This window comes from Rattus norvegicus, chromosome 11, assembly GCF_036323735.1.
Source record: "Rattus norvegicus strain BN/NHsdMcwi chromosome 11, GRCr8, whole genome shotgun sequence".
Taxonomy (NCBI): Eukaryota; Metazoa; Chordata; class Mammalia; order Rodentia; family Muridae; genus Rattus; species Rattus norvegicus.
Genome location: NC_086029.1, coordinates 50,944,700 through 50,963,686, shown reverse-complemented (window position 1 = coordinate 50,963,686; position 18,987 = coordinate 50,944,700). Strand labels below are relative to the sequence as shown.

At 39.5% G+C, this 18,987-nt stretch overlaps 1 protein-coding gene across 8 annotated transcripts in view; it reads right to left on the bottom strand.

The window, feature by feature from the left end:
- Nsun3 (NOP2/Sun RNA methyltransferase 3) overlaps positions 1–3,500 on the bottom strand; it is a 102,180-nt gene extending 98,680 nt beyond the window's left edge. For 3 of the 8 annotated variants that reach the window (XR_010055930.1, XM_063270215.1, XM_063270224.1), the window contains exons 1-2: positions 3,369–3,500; positions 2,401–2,510 (exon numbers count right to left, since the gene is read on the bottom strand). Coding sequence is in view for 3 of the 8 variants with exons in the window: in XM_063270215.1 (XP_063126285.1) it covers positions 2,401–2,510; positions 3,369–3,380 (122 nt within the window). In the remaining 5 variants the exon portion in view is untranslated. Of the gene's footprint in view, positions 1–2,400; positions 2,512–3,368 lie in introns of those variants that run through there. The other 5 variants (XM_063270219.1, XM_063270223.1, NM_001427314.1 and 2 more) reach the window with 4 other exon arrangements.
- Between the last annotated feature and the right edge of the window lie 15,487 nt (positions 3,501–18,987).

Sequence of the window (18,987 nt, the reverse complement as noted above, 5' to 3'; positions counted from 1 at the left end):
AAACGTCTGACTCTTATCATTATCAGTACATTTTCAAGGACTCCGAGATCACCTCTGAAGAGGTAAGAGAAAACCCCAGACCTACTTCCCAATGAAGTTTCTTTATTACAAAGATACTAAAGAGATAATGGAGCGAAGAAACGAGACTCACAGTGATGCCGCCATAGGAGAGAACCCAAGTAAATCCTGAAAGCAGCATGGGTTTACCAGACAGTAATAACATGCACTAGAGAATCCTGAACAGGAGAACTAAGAGTAACTGCTCAAAAACAGAAGCAATGCACTCAGTCCGAAAAGAACTGCATAGTGTAACATGATATCACATGGCTGCAAACGCCAAGGTTTGCTACACTCTTCCCTGAAGGGACCACGCTGGAAGCAAGTACAGCAAATGCTCAATTACGGAAACCGTGAAACCAAGCCTTGCCCACTGCTGCAAAAATCTGAGAAATGTGAATTCCTTCTAGATGAGGGGGAGGAGAAGAATGCTGATAGTAAAAGTACTTAAATGAAGTATAACATTAGGTTTGCAAATAGCTATAAAACAAACATGTAATTCTGTTCCTATTTCCCCTAGGCTACCTTCCATGGTTTGTGTTTCTGAGAAAGTTTTATTTTGCCTATGGCAAATTTAGTACATGCTTATGCAAACATTACCATGAAATCCTACCAAAAAGGTAGAGCAGAAGGCACAGCTAATTACATGGCTTTAAGGTTCACTGGTCATTTTGTTCAGGGTCATATAGTAATTTATAAACCTTTCTGGGTATATGAAGTAGAAAAATCAACTCATCACAGGTTATGAATAGCCAAGTGACTGAAAAGACCAGACAAAAATACTTCTTGTAAATCTTTTGTTTTAAATCACCCAAGTATGCTTAATTACATGCCAGGTATGAGGCATAGTACCGTCAGCAGTGGAGATCGGGACTCAGAGTGGGCAGAACTTCCAACTCTACTTACTAACCAGCTAAATAAATTTAGGCAGATTACTTTAACTCTATGCTACAGCCCCAGAAGAAAAACCAGAAACACAGTACTTAAGTAGGTATCATTTGAACGTAAAAACCTAAAAATGGAAAGTGTGTGGTTCTTTAGATATTTCATATGAATGAATACCTTTGCATATTAAAATCCTCATGAATTCATTATATATGTCACTATTCACGGTTCGATAGAAAACGTAGCATTGCTGAAATAATAGTTGCCATTTCATTTTATTTCCTAAATATCTTTTTTTTTTCCTCCCCAGATCTGAGGACTGAACCCAGGGCCTTCCGCTTGCTAGGCAAGCGCTCTACCACTGAGCTAAATCCCCAACCCCCCTAAATATCTTAATGTCCTAAAATCATCTTTGACCCACTTGAGTTTATTAAGACTTCATCTTTGTTCCAAAATATGCTTAAGTTGTTCTATGAAAAGACATACCTACTGAGTTCATCTCAGAAGAGATGGTATAATTGAAACATTATTGTCTAAGTTCCAGACTATCCAGTCATCCCACTTTTTCATCTCAGCTGTACAAAACAGATTGGCAACCTTCTCTCAGCCCTGAATATCTGGTCCTTTTGCCAAGTTAATTCCAAAGTCACCAGTGGCTTTCACTGGCACCCACACACTGCAATAAATAAAATGCCCTATTATTGATGCATGTTTCTGGAATGTTTAAGGTACCCCTCCCTTGTACCTCTCCCATGAACAGACTTATGTAAACTAGACAGGACTATATTGTCTTTGTATTCTAGAGGGTATCATATATACCAATCATGCATCCCATACAAAACCCTCTTCACTACCATTCTGATCGAAAACAAAAACTCACCGAAACACAAGTCATATTTGTCACTTTAGAAATTGTTGAATTTATTTCAGGGATAGAGTATGGCTAAGCATGGAGGTCAAAAGACAACCCACAATCTACCAACCTAACGTCAACTGCCTTCCCTCCCCACCATTTGAACCACAGCCATCATGAAGGCCACTTAGCTTTTAGATTGGTCTGTCCATGTGCACCTGTTCCAGATACAGATGTAATGGTGATCATAATTGCCCAATAAAGCCTGACTTTTAGCCAAGAGAGAGAACACTGACTTTAAGGACTTGTTATCTTCTGAATTTCACAACGTTAGAATTCTCCAAAGTTAGGATTTTTATTACAGCATTGTTTTAAAATATAGCACATTCCCATTTTACAGATAAAATTGAGAAGGTATTCAACCTTACTTTCACTATGTCTTCTGTTTTTGATTTGTCCCTCATTTCTACAGCTCAAGCAGGAGAGGGATTCCTTTACCTGTAAAATATATACCACGCTCTTGCTGGACCGCTCTCACCAAGGAGGTATTTACCTCATACTTCCACTGGTCTCTCACAAAATATCAAGGGATGAATCATACTGACCTTACTTTACTCCAGCAATCCCCAAGTTCTTTCGAATACTGTTTGTCAAACTGATCCAGCACAACTCTGCATAGCTGTTTTGCAAGCTTCCCCTCTGATTTTGCTTTCAGCTACGATAAGAAAAAAATTGCTGACAACACACTGTGATATCACACGTTTATTGAAATTTGACATTTACATGCCCTTAAATTTTTTATATCTGTATTTATTCCTTGAGGATTTCATTCATGTAGACAACATATTTTGATAACCACGCTCCCACACCACTCTAACTCCGCCCAGACTCCCTGTAAGTTCCCCTTCCAACTTCACATCCTTTTAAAAAATCCACTCTGGACCAATTAGTGCTGTTACTACACACAGGGGTGCGTGGAGCCATACCCTAAAGCCATACTATAAACTAACCCTCCTGCGGCCTCAGCAAGCTACTGCCATTAGGTAATCAGGAGTGGGGCTTCCTGCTTTTAAAGAAATGTTTTCTAAAATGTCAGTTCCTGCCATGGAAGCAATTCTTTACTTGTAACAAAATTACTTCATCCATAGTCTACCTACTTATGAAACTGGTGTTTCTCAAAGTGGCAATTACCCAAGAGTAAGGCACAGGTTAGATGGGAATGTATCCTAAGAATTCAGAAGTCATAAAAGTTTTGTTTTAAGTAACACTATAGATATATATCACCTCGGCAACCTTGCCGTCAACGTAAAAAAATATTAGTTACGGAAATAAGCATCGCCCTGACTTTCTGGATCTCCCTTCATCACTCGGGTGCACCTAGGGCCGAGAACAATGTCACCCGCATTTCAGCGCCAGCCCCGGGGCCAGATCCTGCAGTGAAAGCGGACGGACAGGAGAAACACCAGGACCACACTCAGCATGGTTCCGGGCTTTGGGCAGTGTGGGCCCCATCCCAGTCAGCCCTGTCTCTCGGCGGCTTCAGTCCTGGACGCTCGACCGCCGAAGTCCTCACCCGAGTCAGCATGGTCCCGCCTGAGCTCGCAAGCTACAGTTATTCCTTAAGAGTTCGCCGAAGAACACAAAGAAACGCCACACTTCCGGGTCCTGCTTGGAGGCCACGGCTGCCTGACATTTCCTGTTTCCGTTCTCGCGAGATTGTAGTTAGCGAAATCTCGCCGGAGACTCTGGTTTCGCGAGAGGCGGAGCGGAAGCTGTGGGCTTGCTCCACAACGGCTAGAGTGCTTTCCCCAGCTAAAGAACCAGTTTGCGTTTGCAGCGTTACCTTTCGCGTCTCTCAGCCCATGGGCTCGAAAAAAGACCCGAATCACTATTAGTCAGTGCTTTATAGCCAGAGGCATAGCTAATTTACAATACGGAGCCTCGGGTTGAGAAGAGCGGTAAAAAGATTAAATCACCCCTTCCCTTAGAATTGCCGGAGGTGATGTACCTTCAAAATGGGAAGCGTTAAATGTTACATTGAAATGTCGACTAGAGCTCTCAACAGAGACTCCAGGGCATATGCTGAGAGCTGGCCGTTAGCATATTTTGTTAGCAGCCCGACAGGTATGGAGGTATTTCCAGAGATGGCTTGTCTGTCAGCATCAGCCTCTGAAATAAAAAAAAAAAAAAAAAGGGAGTTTCCCCTGGAGTATCAGGCGGAGGGAAGGAAAGGAGGACGTCCATAAGGGAAACTTGTCTTTTGGAAAGAGATTTCCAACAGTCTTAAAATGTCAAAGCAGCTTCTAACAGAATGAGATGAACCCGGATGATGATGTCCAGTTAGTCCCAGGGACCACAGATCTCATTAGGACCCCAAACACAGACAAGGGCGGCGGTGGGGTAAGGGGTTCCTCTTCCCTATACGATCACATTGCATAAGTCACCTTTTTCTGCTTTCCATTTTCAATTTTGTTTTTTAAGTAGGCTTATTTTTTATACGTGGCTGGACTTGACACACCAACTGTTACATCATTGGTACTTGAGTAATGCCTGTTTTAAGCACTAAGACCAAGCATCAGGAAAGACCCACCAAGCCCCCAGCCCACTTCGACCAGCATCAGTGTTGACATTGTTAGGAGTAACCACTCATTATCATTTGCCTGTTCCCTGGTAACAAACCAGAAATTTCTCAGAGATGATTTGGTCTCCTATTATAACATCTTCATGGTGAGATGGCACTCAATGCTCAAAATGTCAGTATAGTATACTTATGTAGGTGCTGGTCTCTGTAAATCCTATGCAAAGAAAATGTCTTCTACACTAATGTGATTTAAAGCTTAGTATGGTTTCGTTCTTAGTATTTGTTCTGTTTTGTTTTTGTAAGTTCCTCAATAATCTATAAAGTAGCATGTTAGAATTTTGATTCAGTACAAAATAAAATACAATAATCGGTATGCAAAATGTCTACATGAATACACATAATCCATTTACCCTTTAGCTGTTATATTCAGAGATTTTGTGTACTTTGTATGTTTATTATAAAATACCCCAACTAGTAAATATACTAGTTTTATATTTGCAATGAAGGAAAACCTAGAAAATAGGAGGTAGACTCATACTATTTATTTGAGCTATTGATGGCATAAGAAACAACCTACACTAAATATAAGAATTTGCTTTATTGTTTCTTTGTTAATATTGTTTTGAGGTAGCATCTCAGGTAGCTCAGACTGGCCTGCAAGTCACCATGTAGTGAAGGATGACCTAAACTGATCGATCCCCCTGCCTCCACCTCAAAGGTACTGGGATTATCTGTGGTGTGCTTTCATGTCTAATTTATGGGGTTGCCAGGGATTGAATCCAGGGCCTTGTGAATGCTAGGCAAACAGTACACCAGAACAACTACATCCCAGTCTCAGTGTATTTCTTTCAATGATAGTGTGAAAGTCTTAATTAGTAAATTAAAAGACTAATAACTTTCCCCTAGGTAGGATCTCTTAATCTAGGCATTTTTATCATTAAATCATTTTATGTAAGAAGTGTTTTTGAAATACTTTATAGTTCATTTCTTAATCTAGCAATTTTATGTATGTTTCATATTTATACAAGCCATGTCACAAACTCTTCTTGTTTATGTTGTCAAAACGGTAAAGATCCACTGGGTATTAAAATATGTCTGATGTTATGAGAGCTCTTCATTCCTTAGGACAAATGGCGAAAACAAACTAAAAACAAACAAAACTCATAGAGGTGCCTGGTATCAAGACTTGCGAACAGTTCAGGCAATCACGGTATTTCAGTTCAGGTGAGAGAGACTCACACTAGTTGAGGGGACCCCAGGTATTGCATAGAAATTCAAGCTGACAATTCACTACTTGAATAAGTAGATATGACCTCTATTCTTATTGGTTTTGTTATCCTAAACTTCCCTTATAGGGGGACATAAAATATACTGTGTGTAGATCACATATGTACATTATGCAGACTCCCCAGGGAGACACCATTTATTTCTTCAAGGTTCAGACAGTCTCAGAACAATTTCACAGCCTCCACTGATTGGTCTAAACCCAGCAAAGCACTGCTAAAGCATTTCACTCAATGTCAGACACAAAGGCTTTACTACACACATCACTACACCACCCCCTTTCTTTCTGGATAACAATGTTGGAGTTTATGGAGTTGTAAATATGGCCTTTGGTCTACCTAGTCGTGTAACAGTTTTGGGTAAATAGATCAGCATACATACATGTATAAAGCTATCACCACAAAAAGATTATAAAAATCACAAGAGCAAGAAACGTATTAAAACGTATTCATGGGAATAAATGAAGCTACATCATCTTCAAGACCTTCTTTGAAAATCAGGCGGCTTCTTTGGAAATATTTCTGTAATTTCTTGCTGTAAACCATGAATCGCCTGAGACGAATTGGGATGACCTCACAAATGCATTTTTACCTTTTCCCTATCACATTTGCTCTCATTGAATCTTAAAGGCGTAATATAATAAGTAATATTCTAATTGTATTTCAATTTCATTTGCACACTCAATAGTTCTAACTGATCTCAAAAGAGCATTAGAGCTTGTTTCAATTCAGTTATTTCAACTATTTCCTTGCGTGTGCGCATGCGCACACACGCGCGCATGCGTGTGTGTGTGTGTGTGTGTGTGTGTGTGTATGTGTGTGTGTGTAAAGTTCATGAGAATGCATATGCCAATCTTTTACAAAATCAGCAGCTCGAACTTCTGTGCGAAGAGCAACTCCAGCTGCCGTAGTCATAGCAGTTAATGTGATGATTCCCAGGACCACAGAAATTATCAGCCCAACCATCTGAATTCTTAATATTTTCTTCCAGCAAACTTCCGTATTAGCACCTTCACAGGTGAGTCTTGCCATGGCCTTGACAACCTCATTGGTATCCAGATTGCTGGCCTTGCTCTAAAGATACATAAGCTTTCAAAGATAACATGCAAGGACATATTAGAATCGACACAGGTATAGACAGTGCAGCCTGCACAGTGATGCTGTAACCATCAGGGAGCCATTGCACAGGTCCTTTCAGTAACAAGGTGATGGCATACAAGCCATAAGAGTGTGATTTTGTTCCAAATTAAAGGACGAATGAGATTTATCGTTATTAAAATTCCAACTTTCCATCCCATGCTTCAAATTGGTGAAAATAACATGCTAATTTCCACAAATTAGTCTGAATAGAATTACAAAATTGTGATAGAGGGTCTGACATAACCACTCAATAGAGTCTCTAAAAGCAGAGACAACTTCCACCATTTTATTTGATTGGACCATCGCCATTTCAATTCTGATTGAGAGCGCAGTCATCAAGGGGATTCATAAGGGCTCCAATCAATCAATGACTTCTTATTTAACATGGCTGCCAATATAGCCAATCAGATTACTTGTTAGTAATCCACAGTTTGCAAGTAGTAAATTTATGGAACCAATGGCATTAATCTTTTGTCCCTCAACTCTAAAAGCTTGTAGTATATGTAGTTTTCTGTAAGAATTCTGGGTAGTACCACGATCAATTCTAGATAACCAAATTGAGAAGTTATACTTAAGCAATAAATTTCGTTTCCAAAATAAGGAATTCCTTTTATTCTCACAGTATAATTTACATTTCCTTACCCTCCTGTGCAGGTTGAGAAGATCCACGATGGTCATAACGACAAGGTAGCCAAGAAGAGTTATTGGTCACCACAAAAATAGCCATGTATCCCCAACTTACTCCTCCGTTAATTGGAGGATTAGCAATACAATCCCAGTTAGTATGATTTGTCCATATGACCAGTACAGTTATTACAGGCATCGTGGTGAGAAACAAGGAGTGTTCACAGATTTTCCAGACAAACTACTGTTCTCCTTCCTCAGCCAATTTCTTAAGCTGTCCCATGTAGGAGGATCAACCGTCTGCTTAAAAAATCTTAATTTTTTTCCCTAGCATTAGATGATCCCACAGAACCTGGACATCAACAGAGCCCCCCCATTATCAGCAAAGACAAGTCACACCAACATGACAGCCTGTGGAACTGCCACCCCACTTTTAAGACTCTTCCTTACCCTCTGGTTCCTGTTCCCTCAAGATGAATGGTTCCCCACAAATCTCATATCTCTTCTCACATTCCTACTTTTCTTCTGCCAAAATGACTGCCACACATCCACTTCCAATGGATTCCCATGAATTCATTAACTGTCCTGTAGTCCTCAACATTATACACCTTGAACAAATCCTGCACTCACAATTACAAAACATAACCAAAGTCAAGCCATCTCCTCTCCAACTCTCTCTCTCTCTCTCTCTCTCTCTCTCTCTCTCTCTCTCTCTCTCTCTCTCTCTCTCTCTCTCTCAGCCAACTCTCTCCTAAACTCCATGGCTACCTCCTTCCTAAATACCTCCCATGCTATTCATGTCAGCAGCCAAGTCCTCCATGACTCCTCTCTTGCTGAGGTCGAATTTTAGTTTTGGTGGGATGCACAATTTTCTTCTCTTGTAGAAACAAAAACATAACATTGATGCTGTCAGAATACCTTCCCCACTTTCGATTCTAATTTAAGATATTCTTGTAATATATAAGATCATGTAATTAAGCAATTTTTTCTATAATCCAATGCCTTTTAGCAGCTGTTGTTTTTGTTTCATTACCATTTAAAAATTTAAAGGTAAGAAGGCATTTAATTCCCCCTTTTTGTTTTAAAAGCATCACTTTTAATTTCATCTTTGCACAGTTGCTTGTCCTGTAGGATTATGAGGAATAACTGCAATATGTTTTATATCATGTAAAAGCTTGATACTAGAAATATAAGTGGGAGCATTATTAGTTTTAATTTATAATGGTATCCCCATATCTATCATTTCTAATAAGTGGGTGATTAGAGAATCTGCCCTTTCAGAGCTTATGGCGGTTTCCCATTGAAAACCTAAATAAGTATCTATAGTACAATGTATATTTTTAGCTTTCCAAGTTCTGTTAAATACATCCATTTCTGAAATCTCATTTCTTTGTTCACAATTAAGATTACTGCCTGCAGGTAAAGGAATTTGATTATAAAAGGAACAATTAAAACAGGTTTAAATAATTTCTTTAGCTTTTTGCATGTTACTGAGAACATTTATTTAAACCTTTACTATTAATACATGATATTAAATAAATCATGAAATCTTGGTATTTTGGATACATTTTGTATTAAAAATTGATATACTTCATATATATTACTAGTCTGGGCAATCCAGTATGAGAGTGATTATGAGTTATATACAATGGGTAATTCCTTTCTCTAATTGTCTGTTGCAATTCCATAAATTACAAGGTTAATTCTGAGTTAACAGAAAAATATTCAGCAGTTTCTATATGTAAAACAACTCCCTCTCATACTGAGAATCAGTAATTATGTTGAGAGTTTCAGGAAAACCTAATATCATAAGAATTTTATATAGTTCAGATTTAGAACAGAATAGAGATTTTGAACTACTTTAATTATGATCCCTGATTTATAACCTGCCATTCCTAATTTATTTTCATCAGTGTTAAATGTTAAAGCTCAAAGGATTTGGTAATTTTTTTTAGCTATCTGGAGGCAAAAGCACTATGTCCTTGATACTTAGTTATAAACTGAAGTCTAGTTATTGTTAATATTTCCTTAGTAATTACTGCAAACTGCCCAACAGTTATCATCAATCATCCATAATTTTGTAATTTGAGCCTTTGTATATGGAACTACAGTATCTGTTGGATCAATTCCTGTCAACTGACAAAGTCTTAGTCTGCATTTAATAATTCAGAAACTTTTTCTACATAGGTTTTTAATCTTTTAGTCTGTTTTTATGCTAAAAAATCAATTCTAAATCTTCGCAAAATTATTCCAATAGGAGAATGAGTGAGGTTAAAATAGTCATGCTTATGGTCTAATCTGTCCACACAGGCATCTTGTGATCTCTAGTGTACCCGGGCCAATTCTCTTTCTGTTTCAGCTGTAAATTTTTGTGGAATATTTAAAGTTTAGTCACTTTGCAGGGCTTGAAACAAATTATTTAACTCTTGAGTAGTTAATTTAACAATAAGTATTAACCAGTTTAATAATAAGTGTAACCCAATAATATTTGAAAAACACTAAGAACTTGTAATTTATCTCCTCTGTCTGAACCCTTTGTAGTTCAATTTTTTTTGTTGACTCAGTTTAAATCCTAATTAATTTAAAGAATTTCCATTCTGTATTTTTTTCAGGTACAATCTATGGTCCCTAGTAAGGTTAAGGTAAAATCTTTTGTGTTTTATTAAACACCTTTTCTAAGGTAACGTATCAGAATGAACCAAGAAAGTATCAATGTGTGACTGTGAGCATCAAATTAAAATAATTTTTTAAGATTTTTAATTATGTGTGTGTGCTTGCGCGCGCGCACACACACACACACACAAACACACACACACACACACACACACACACACACACACACACACACACACACACACACCAGTGCAGAGGCAGCCACAGAGGGTTTCAGATCACTGGAGTTGAGTCACAGCCAGTTATGAACTGTCTGGCACGGAGGCTGAGAACAGAGCACAGGGGTCTGTGGAAACAGTACATGCTCTGGAACTCTGAGCAATCGCCAAGACCCCAAAATATTTTCATAGTTAGAGACCAGTTAGCATGATAAAATATTCAATACGTGAACTTTCCTAGGCTATTAAGAGCTTTAGTAAATTCTAAATTTTCACTAAAAAGCATTTAAATTTTTCTGTTTGAAGAAAAGGTGGCATGGGGCTGGAGAGACGATAGCAAGCCGGTGGATAACAGCATTAGCCGCACTGGAGGAGTGTTCCCTTTTCTCTACACCCTCGCCAGCATGTGCTGTCTGCCTGGCCCTTGAGATTTTTACCTCAGCTGTTCTGAATAGTGCGAGGTGTAATCTCGGAGTTGTTTTGATTTGCATTTCCCTGATGACTAAGAAGGTTGAACATTTCCTTTAAGTGCTTCTCGGCCATTCGAGGTTCCTCTGTTGATAATTCTGTTTCTGAACACAATTTTTTTTCTTTTTTTTTTATTTTCTTACTTTTCTCCATCTTTATTAAATTGGGTATTTCTTATTTACATTTCAAATGTTATTCCTTTCCTGGTTTCCCCCTAACCCCTCCTCCTCCCCTTCTATATTTGTGTTCCCCTCCCCATCCTCCCCCCATTGCCGCCCTCCCCCCAACAATCACGTTCACTGGGGGTTCAGTCTTAGCAGGACCAATGGCTTCCCCTTCCACTGGTGCTCTTACTAGGATATTCATTGCTACCTATGAGGTCAGAGTCCAGAGTCCAGGGTCAGTCCATGTATAGTCTTTAGGTAGTGGCTTAGTCCCTGGAAGCTCTGGTTGCTTGGCATTGTTGTTCATAAGGGGTCTCGAGCCCCTTCAAGCTCTTCCAGTTCTTTCTCTGATTCCTTCAACGGGGGTCCTATTCTCAGTTCAGTGGTTTGCTGCTGGCATTCGCCTCTGTATTTGCTGTATTCTGGCTGTGTCTCTCAGGAGAGATCTACATCCAGCTCCTGTCTGCCTGCACTTCTTTGCTTCATCCATCTTGTCTAATTGGGTGTCTGTATATGTATGGGCCATATGTGGGGCAGGCTCTAAATGGGTGTTCCTCCTGTCTCTGTTTTAATCTTTGCCTCTCTATTCCCTGCCAAGGGTATTCTTGTTCCCCTTTTAAACAAGGAGTGAAGCATTCACATTTTGATCATCCGTCTTGAGTTTCATGTGTTCTAGGCATCTAGGGTAATTCAAGCATTTGGGCTAATAGGCACTTATCAATGAGTGCATGCCATGTGTGTTTTTCTGTGATTGGGTTGCCTCACGCAGGATGATATTTTCCAGTTCCATCTATTTGCATATGAATTTCATGAAGGCATTGTTTTTGATAGCTGAGTAATATTCCATTGTATAGATGTACCACATTTTCTGTATCCATTCCTCTATAGAAGGACATCTGGGTCCTTTCCAGCTTCTGGCTATTATAAATAAGGCTGCTATGAACATAGTGGAGTACGTGTCTTTTTTATATGTTGGGGCATCTTTTGGGTATATGCCCAAGAGAGGTATAGCTGGATCCTAAGGTAGTTCAATGTCCAATTTTCTGAGGAACCTCCAGACTGATTTCCAGAATGGTTGTACCAGTCTGCAATCCCACCAACAATGGAGGAGTATTCCTCTTTCTCCACATCCTCGCCAGCATTTGTTGTCACCTGAGTTTTTGATCTTAGCCATTCTGACTGGTGTGAGGTGAAATCTCAGGGTTGTTTTGATTTGCATTTCCCTTATGACTAAAGATGTTGAACATTTCTTTAGGTGTTTCTCCACCATTCGGCATTCCTCAGCTGTGAATTCTTTGTTTAGTTCTGAACCCCATTTTTTAATAGGGTTATTTGTTTCCCTGCGGTCTAACTTCTTGAGTTCTTTGTATATTTTGGATATAAGGCCTCTATCTGTTGTAGGATTGGTAAAGAACTTTTCCCAATCTGTTGGTTGCCGTTTTGTCCTAACCACAGTGTCCTTTGCCTTACAGAAGCTTTGCAGTTTCATGAGATCCCATTTGTCGATTCTTGATCTTAGAGCATAAGCCATTGGTGTTTTGTTCAGGAAATTTTTTCCAGTGCCCATGTATTCGAGATGCTGCCCTAGATTTTCTTCTATTAGTTTGAGTGTATCTGGTTTGATGTGGAGGTCCTTGATCCACTTGGACTTAAGCTTTGTACAGGGTGATAAGCATGGATCGATCTGCATTCTTCTACATGTTGACCTCCAGTTGAACCAGCACCATTTGCTGAAAATGCTATCTTTTTTCCATTGGATGGTTTTGGCTCCTTTGTCAAAAATCAAGTGACCATAGGTGTGTGGGTTCATTTCTGGGTCTTCAATTCTGTTCCACTGGTCTATCTGTCTGTCTCTGTACCAATACCATGCAGTTTTTATAACTATTGCTCTGTAATACTGCTTGAGTTCAGGGATAGAGATTCCCCCTGAAGTCCTTTTATTGTTGAGAATAGTTTTAGCTATTCAGGGTTTTTTGTTATTCCAGATGAATTTGCAAATTGTTCTGTCTAACTCTTTGAAGATTTGGATTGGTATTTTGATGGGGATTGCATTGAATCTGTAGATCGCTTTTGGTAAAATGGCCATTTTTACTATATTAATCCTGCCAATCCATGAGCATGGGAGATCTTTCCATCTTCTGAGATCTTCTTCAATTTCTTTCTTCAGAGGCTTGAAGTTCTTATTGTACAGATCTTTTACTTGCTTGGTTAAAGTCACACCGAGGTATTTTATATTATTTGGGACTATTATGAAAGGTGTTATTTCCCTACTTTCTTTCTCAACTTGTTTCTCATTTCTGTAGAGGAAGGCTACTGATTTATTTGAGTTAATTTTATACCCAGCCACTTTGTTGAAGGTGTTTATCAGGTTTAGTAGTTCTCTGGTGGGACTTTTGGGATCAGTTAAATATACTATGTCATCTCCAAATAGTGATATATTGACTTCTTCCTTTCCAATCTGTATCCCTTTGATCTCGTTTTGTTGTCTGATTGCTCTGGCTAGGACTTCAAGAACTATATTGAATAAATAGGGAGAGAGTGGGCAGCCTTGTCTAGTCCCTGATTTTAGTGGGATTGCTTCAAGTTTCTCTCCATTTAGTTTAATATTAGCTACTGGTTTGCTGTATTGATTTTTACTATGTTTAGGTATGGGCCTTGAATTCCTATTCTTTCCAGGACTTTTATCATGAAGGGGTGTTGAATTTTTGTCAAATGCTTTCTCAGCATCTAATGATCATGTGGTTTTTATCTTTCAGTATATAGTGGATTACGTTGATGGTTTTCCGTATATTAAACCATCCCTGCATCCCTGGGATGAAGCCTACTTGATCATGTTGGATGATTGTTTTGATGTGCTCTTGGATTCGGTTTGCAAGAATTTTGTTGAGTATTTTTGTGTCGATATTCATAAGATAAATTGGTCTGAAGTTCTCTTTCTTTGTTGGGTCTTTGTGTGGTTTAGGTATAAGAGTAATTGTGGCTTCACAGAAGGAATTCGGTAGTGCTCCATCTGTTTCAATTTTGTGGAATCGTTTGGACAGCATTGGTATGAGGTCTTCTATGAAGGTCGGGTAGAGTTCTGCACTGAACTATTCTGGACCTGGGCTCTTTTTAGTTGGGAGACCTTTAATGACTGCTTCTATTTCTTTAGGAGTCATGGGGTTGTTTTAATGGTTTATCTGTTCCTGATTTAACTTCGGTATTTGGTATCTGTCTAGGAAATTGTCCATTTCCTGAAGATTTTCAAGTTTTGTTGAATATAGGCTTTTGTAGTAGGCTCTGATGATGTTTTGAGTTTCCTCTGATTCTGTAGTTATGTCTCCCTTTTCATTTCTGATTTTGTTAATTTGGACACACTCTCTGTGTCCTCTGGTTAGTCTGGCTAAGGGTTTTTCTATCTTGTTGATTTTCTCAAAGAACCAGCTTTTGGTTCTGTTGATTCTTTGTATGGTCCTTTTTGTTTCTATTTGGTTGATTTCAGCTCTGAGTTTTATTATTTCCTGCCTTCTACTCCTCCTGGGTGTATTTGCTTCTTTTTGGTCTAGAGCTTTTAGGTGTGCTGTCAAGCTGCTCATATATGCTCTCTCTTGTTTCTTTCTGCAGGCATTCAGAGCTATGAATTTTCCTGTTAGCACAGCTTTCATTATGTCCCATAAGTTTGGGTATGTTGTACCTTCATTTTCATTAAGTTCTAAGAAGTCTTTAATTTCATTCTTTATTTCTTCCTTGACCAAGTTATCATTGAGTAGAACATTGTCAACATCCACGTATATGTGGGCGTTCTTTCATTATAGTTATTGAAGACCAGTTTTAGCCCATGGTGGTCTGATAGGATGCATGGGGTTATTTCTATCTTTCTGTATCTGTTGAGGCCTGTTTTATGATGGATGATGTGGTCAATTTTGGAGAAAGTTCCATGAGGTTGTGAGAAGAAGCTATATCCTTTGGTTTTAGGATAGAATGTTCTATAAATATCTGTTAAGTCCATTTGTTTCATAACATCTGTTAGTCTATGTCTTTGTTTAATTTCTGTTTCCATGATCTGTCCATTGATGAGAGTGGGGTGTTGAAATCTCCTAATATTTTTGTGTGAGGTGCAATGTGTGCTTTGAGCTTCAGTAAGTTTTCTTTTATGTATGTAGGTGCCCTTGTATTCGGAGCATAGATATTTAGGATTGAGAGTTCATCTTGGTGGATTTTTCCCTTGATGAATGTGAAGTGTACCTCCTTATTTTTTTAATGACTTTTGGTTGAAAATCGATTTTATTTGATATTAGAATGGCTGCTCCAGCTTGCTTCTTCTGACCATTTCCTTGGAAAGTTGTTTTCCAGCCTTTCACTCTGAGGTAGTGTCTGTCTTTGTCTGAGGTGTGTTTCCTGTAGGCAGCAAAATGCTGGGTCCTCATTGCATATACATTTTGTTAATCTGTGTCTTTTTATTGAAGATTTGAGTCCACTGATTTTGAGAAATATTAAGGAATAGTGATTGTTGCTACTATTATCTTCGTATTTGGAGGTGAGATTATGTTTGTGTGCTTGTCTTCTCTTTGTTTTATTGCAAAAAGATTAGTTTCTTGCTATTTCTAGGGTGTAGCTTGCCTCCTTGTGTTGGGCTTTACCATTTATTATCCTTTGTAGGGCTGGATTTGTAGAAAGGTATTGTGTAAATGTGATTTTGTCATGGAATATCTTGGTTTCTCCATCTGTGTTAATTGAGAGTTTTGCTGGATACAGTAACCTGGGCTGGCATTTGTGTTCTCTAAGGGTCTATATGACATCTGTCCAGGATCCTCTGGCTTTCATAGTCTCTGGTGAGAAGTCTGGTGTAATTCTAATAGGTCTGCCTTTATATGTTACTTGACCTTTATCACTTAATGCTGTTAATATTATTTTTTCTTTCTTTGGTGCATTTGGTGTTTTGACTATTATGTGACGGGAGGTGTTTCTTTTCTGGTCCAATCTATTTGGAGTTCTGTAGGCTTCTTGTATGCTTATGGGCATCTCTTTCTTTAGGTTAGGGAAGTTTTCTTCTATGATTCTGTTGAAGATATTTACTGGTCCTTTGAGCTGGGGATCTTCACTCTCTTCTCTACCTATTATCCTTAGGTTTGATCTTTTCATTGAGTCCTGGATTTCCTGTATGTTTTGGGCCAGTAGTTTTTCCATCTTACATTATCTTTGACAGTTGTGTCGATGATTTCTATGGAATCTTCTGCTCCTGAGATTCTCTCTTCTATATCTTGTATTCTTTTGATGATGCTTGTATCTACAGTTCCTTGTCTCTTCCTTTGGTTTTCTATATCCAGAGTTGTCTCCCTTTGTGCTTTCTTTATTACTTCTATTTCCATTTTTAATTCCTTCACCTGTTTCATTGTGTTTTCCTGGAATTCTTTCAGGGATTTTTGTGTTTCCTCTCGATAGGCTTCTGCTTGTTTATTTGTGTTTTCCTGTGTTTCCCTAAGGGAGTTCTTCACGTCTGTCTTGAAGTCCTCCAGCATCATGATCAAATATGATTTTGAAACTAGATCTTGCTTTTCTGGTGTGTTTGGATATTCCGTGTTTGCTTTGGTGGGAGAATTGGGCTCCGATGATGCCATGTAGTCTTGGTTTCTGTTGCTTGGGTTCCTGCGCTTGCCTCGCCATCAGATTATCTCTAGTGTTACTTTGTTCTGCTATTTCTGACAGTGGCTAGACTGTCCTATAAGCCTGTGTGTCAGGAGTGCTGTAGACCTGTTTTCCTGTTTTCTTTCAGCCTGTTATGGGGATCAAGTGTTCTGCTTTCAGGCATGTAGTGGTTCCTATCTACTGGTGTTCAGCTCTTCCTGTGGGTGTGTCCTCAGTCTACCAGGCAGGTTACTTGGAGCAGAAAAGTTGGCCTTACCTCTGGTCTCGGACCTGAAGTCGCTCCTCAGGGGCTGTGTTTCAGCTCTCCATGTGGGCAGCAACCAGAATGGCCTGCACTGCCTTCTCCGGGGCCCCTGTGCACAGAGTGCCAAAATGGCACTAGACGTTTTCCTCTAGAGTCAGAAATGTGGGCAGAGCGTAGTCTCCTCTGGCTTCCCAGCCGTGTCTGCCCCTCTGAAGGTCTAGCTCTCCCTCACACGGGATTTGGGTGCAGGGAGCTATTTGATTGGGTCCTTTCAGATCCCGGTGAGCTATGGATCGCAGGGGACCTGCAGCTTGAGTGCTCCAATTCCCGTTCCCGAAGTCAGTGCTCTTAACCGCTGAGCCATCTCTCCAGCTCCTACAAATTCTTTTTACCTGACCAATTGATTCCTAAAACTTCCTTATAATAATAAAAGTCTAAGAATATCTTGGTAAGTTCTGAAGAAAAGAAACACTGTGCCCGAGGTGGAACAGTTGACAAGTACCCCTGGTTTTGTTAAGAGATGAGTAGTTGATGTCAGCTGAGCTAATCCAGACTGTTGCACATGACTGTGAACACTGACCAAATTCCCATCTACTTTGGGGCACATGAGTGGTATACACATCCAGAATACTTATAATGACTTCCTCAATTTCAGTTTGGGACTCACGTTAAAGCTGTAGTTTCCAAAGTGTGGTCCTAGAGAACAGAGGTCTTTGTACCACCTGGAAACTAGTTAGAAACTTGAATTTCTGTCTCTGGGTGGGATAGATAACTCAATAGGTCCAAGTGCTTGTTAAGCAAGCTTAACCTCAGCTCAGATCCACTGAATGCTACTGCACACATGTACAATCTCAGTAGTGCTAGAGCAAGATGGAGGAAGAATTGCTTGAAAACCAGAGGGCTGACTGGCATGGGGTACTACATGCAGCTGCACAAACAAGAGAGACCCTGCCTCCAGTATGATAGAACAGGAGTGAACTAGTCCTCTGGCCTCCACAGAGGCAATGAAGTAAGTATATGTACACTTTCACTTTTGCACATGCACACCATATATCCACACACATATAAATAACTCACCAGTTTTCTTTAAAAGAAACAAAAATTCCAGGCCCTATCCTCCTGAAGCAGTAACTCCAGGCAGCATCCACTGGCAAAGTAAATGAAATGGATGTACCGCCCATAGTAGTAAGCGGGAGACAGCAAAAGGGGAAGGCACTCCACATCACCGGAGTAATTGAAATTCACATGGCAGGGAGGAGTCACAGGTGTTACATTTCAATGCAGCCATTTCTCACATAAGCAACTTCAGGGTGAGTAGCAGCTGGAATTTATTTAATTGACCATGGTTAATGAGGCTCCCAAAAACCTGAGCCGGAAAGGTCAGCTAGTAAATAAATGAAATGTTTCCTGCTGCATCATCTGTCATTTGATGTGAGCTTGTGATCGTTAGGAGAGCTAATTGTTGGATAGAATGCAAAACTCGGAAGGTGGGGAAGCGTGCACCATTAATCCGTAGCAATGTTTAAATCATCTTTGGATCTGTATCATCTGAGCCTCTTGTCAACTCATTAATTCTATTACTGCAGAGTTCCCCAAAGTTAACTTTGCAAACCCCAGTTGTTGTTGGAGAAGAGCTTAATGTTCATCCCTTCAAACACATTATTTTGGTGATAGTATTCTCTTCTATACAGAATCCTTGGCTTCAAATTTCATAACTAAGGGAAACCCTTCTTTGTGCAAGTACTGACACAAAACCACCTTTTCTGGATCTTCTTCTTTGAAAGATTGATTATTATTAATTAAATTTGAGCCTGCCTAGGTTATGCACATCACCTGTGTGCAGGAGCATTCGGGGACCGAAAAGGGACACTGGATTCACTTTTTGAATGGACTGTTGTGAGCTGTCATGTGAGTGCTGAAAATTGTATGTGTGTCCTCTGAAGACCAGGCAGCACTTGCAACCATTACTGAACCATCTCTCCATCTCCAATAAAAATACTTTCTGACAGATACAAACCTATGTAAATTCTAGGCATGTTGCTTCCAGAGGGCAAGACTTAAGTGATATGAGAGCTAAAGTAAGTGAGTCATTCCTCTATGGTATACATTTAAGGTACCATAGAATACTGTGTGTGTGCGTATGTGTGTGTGTGTGTGTGTGTGTGTGTGTGTGTGTGTGTGTGTGTGATATCTTCGGTACATGCGTGAGAGTATGTGGTTGCACATGCTTGC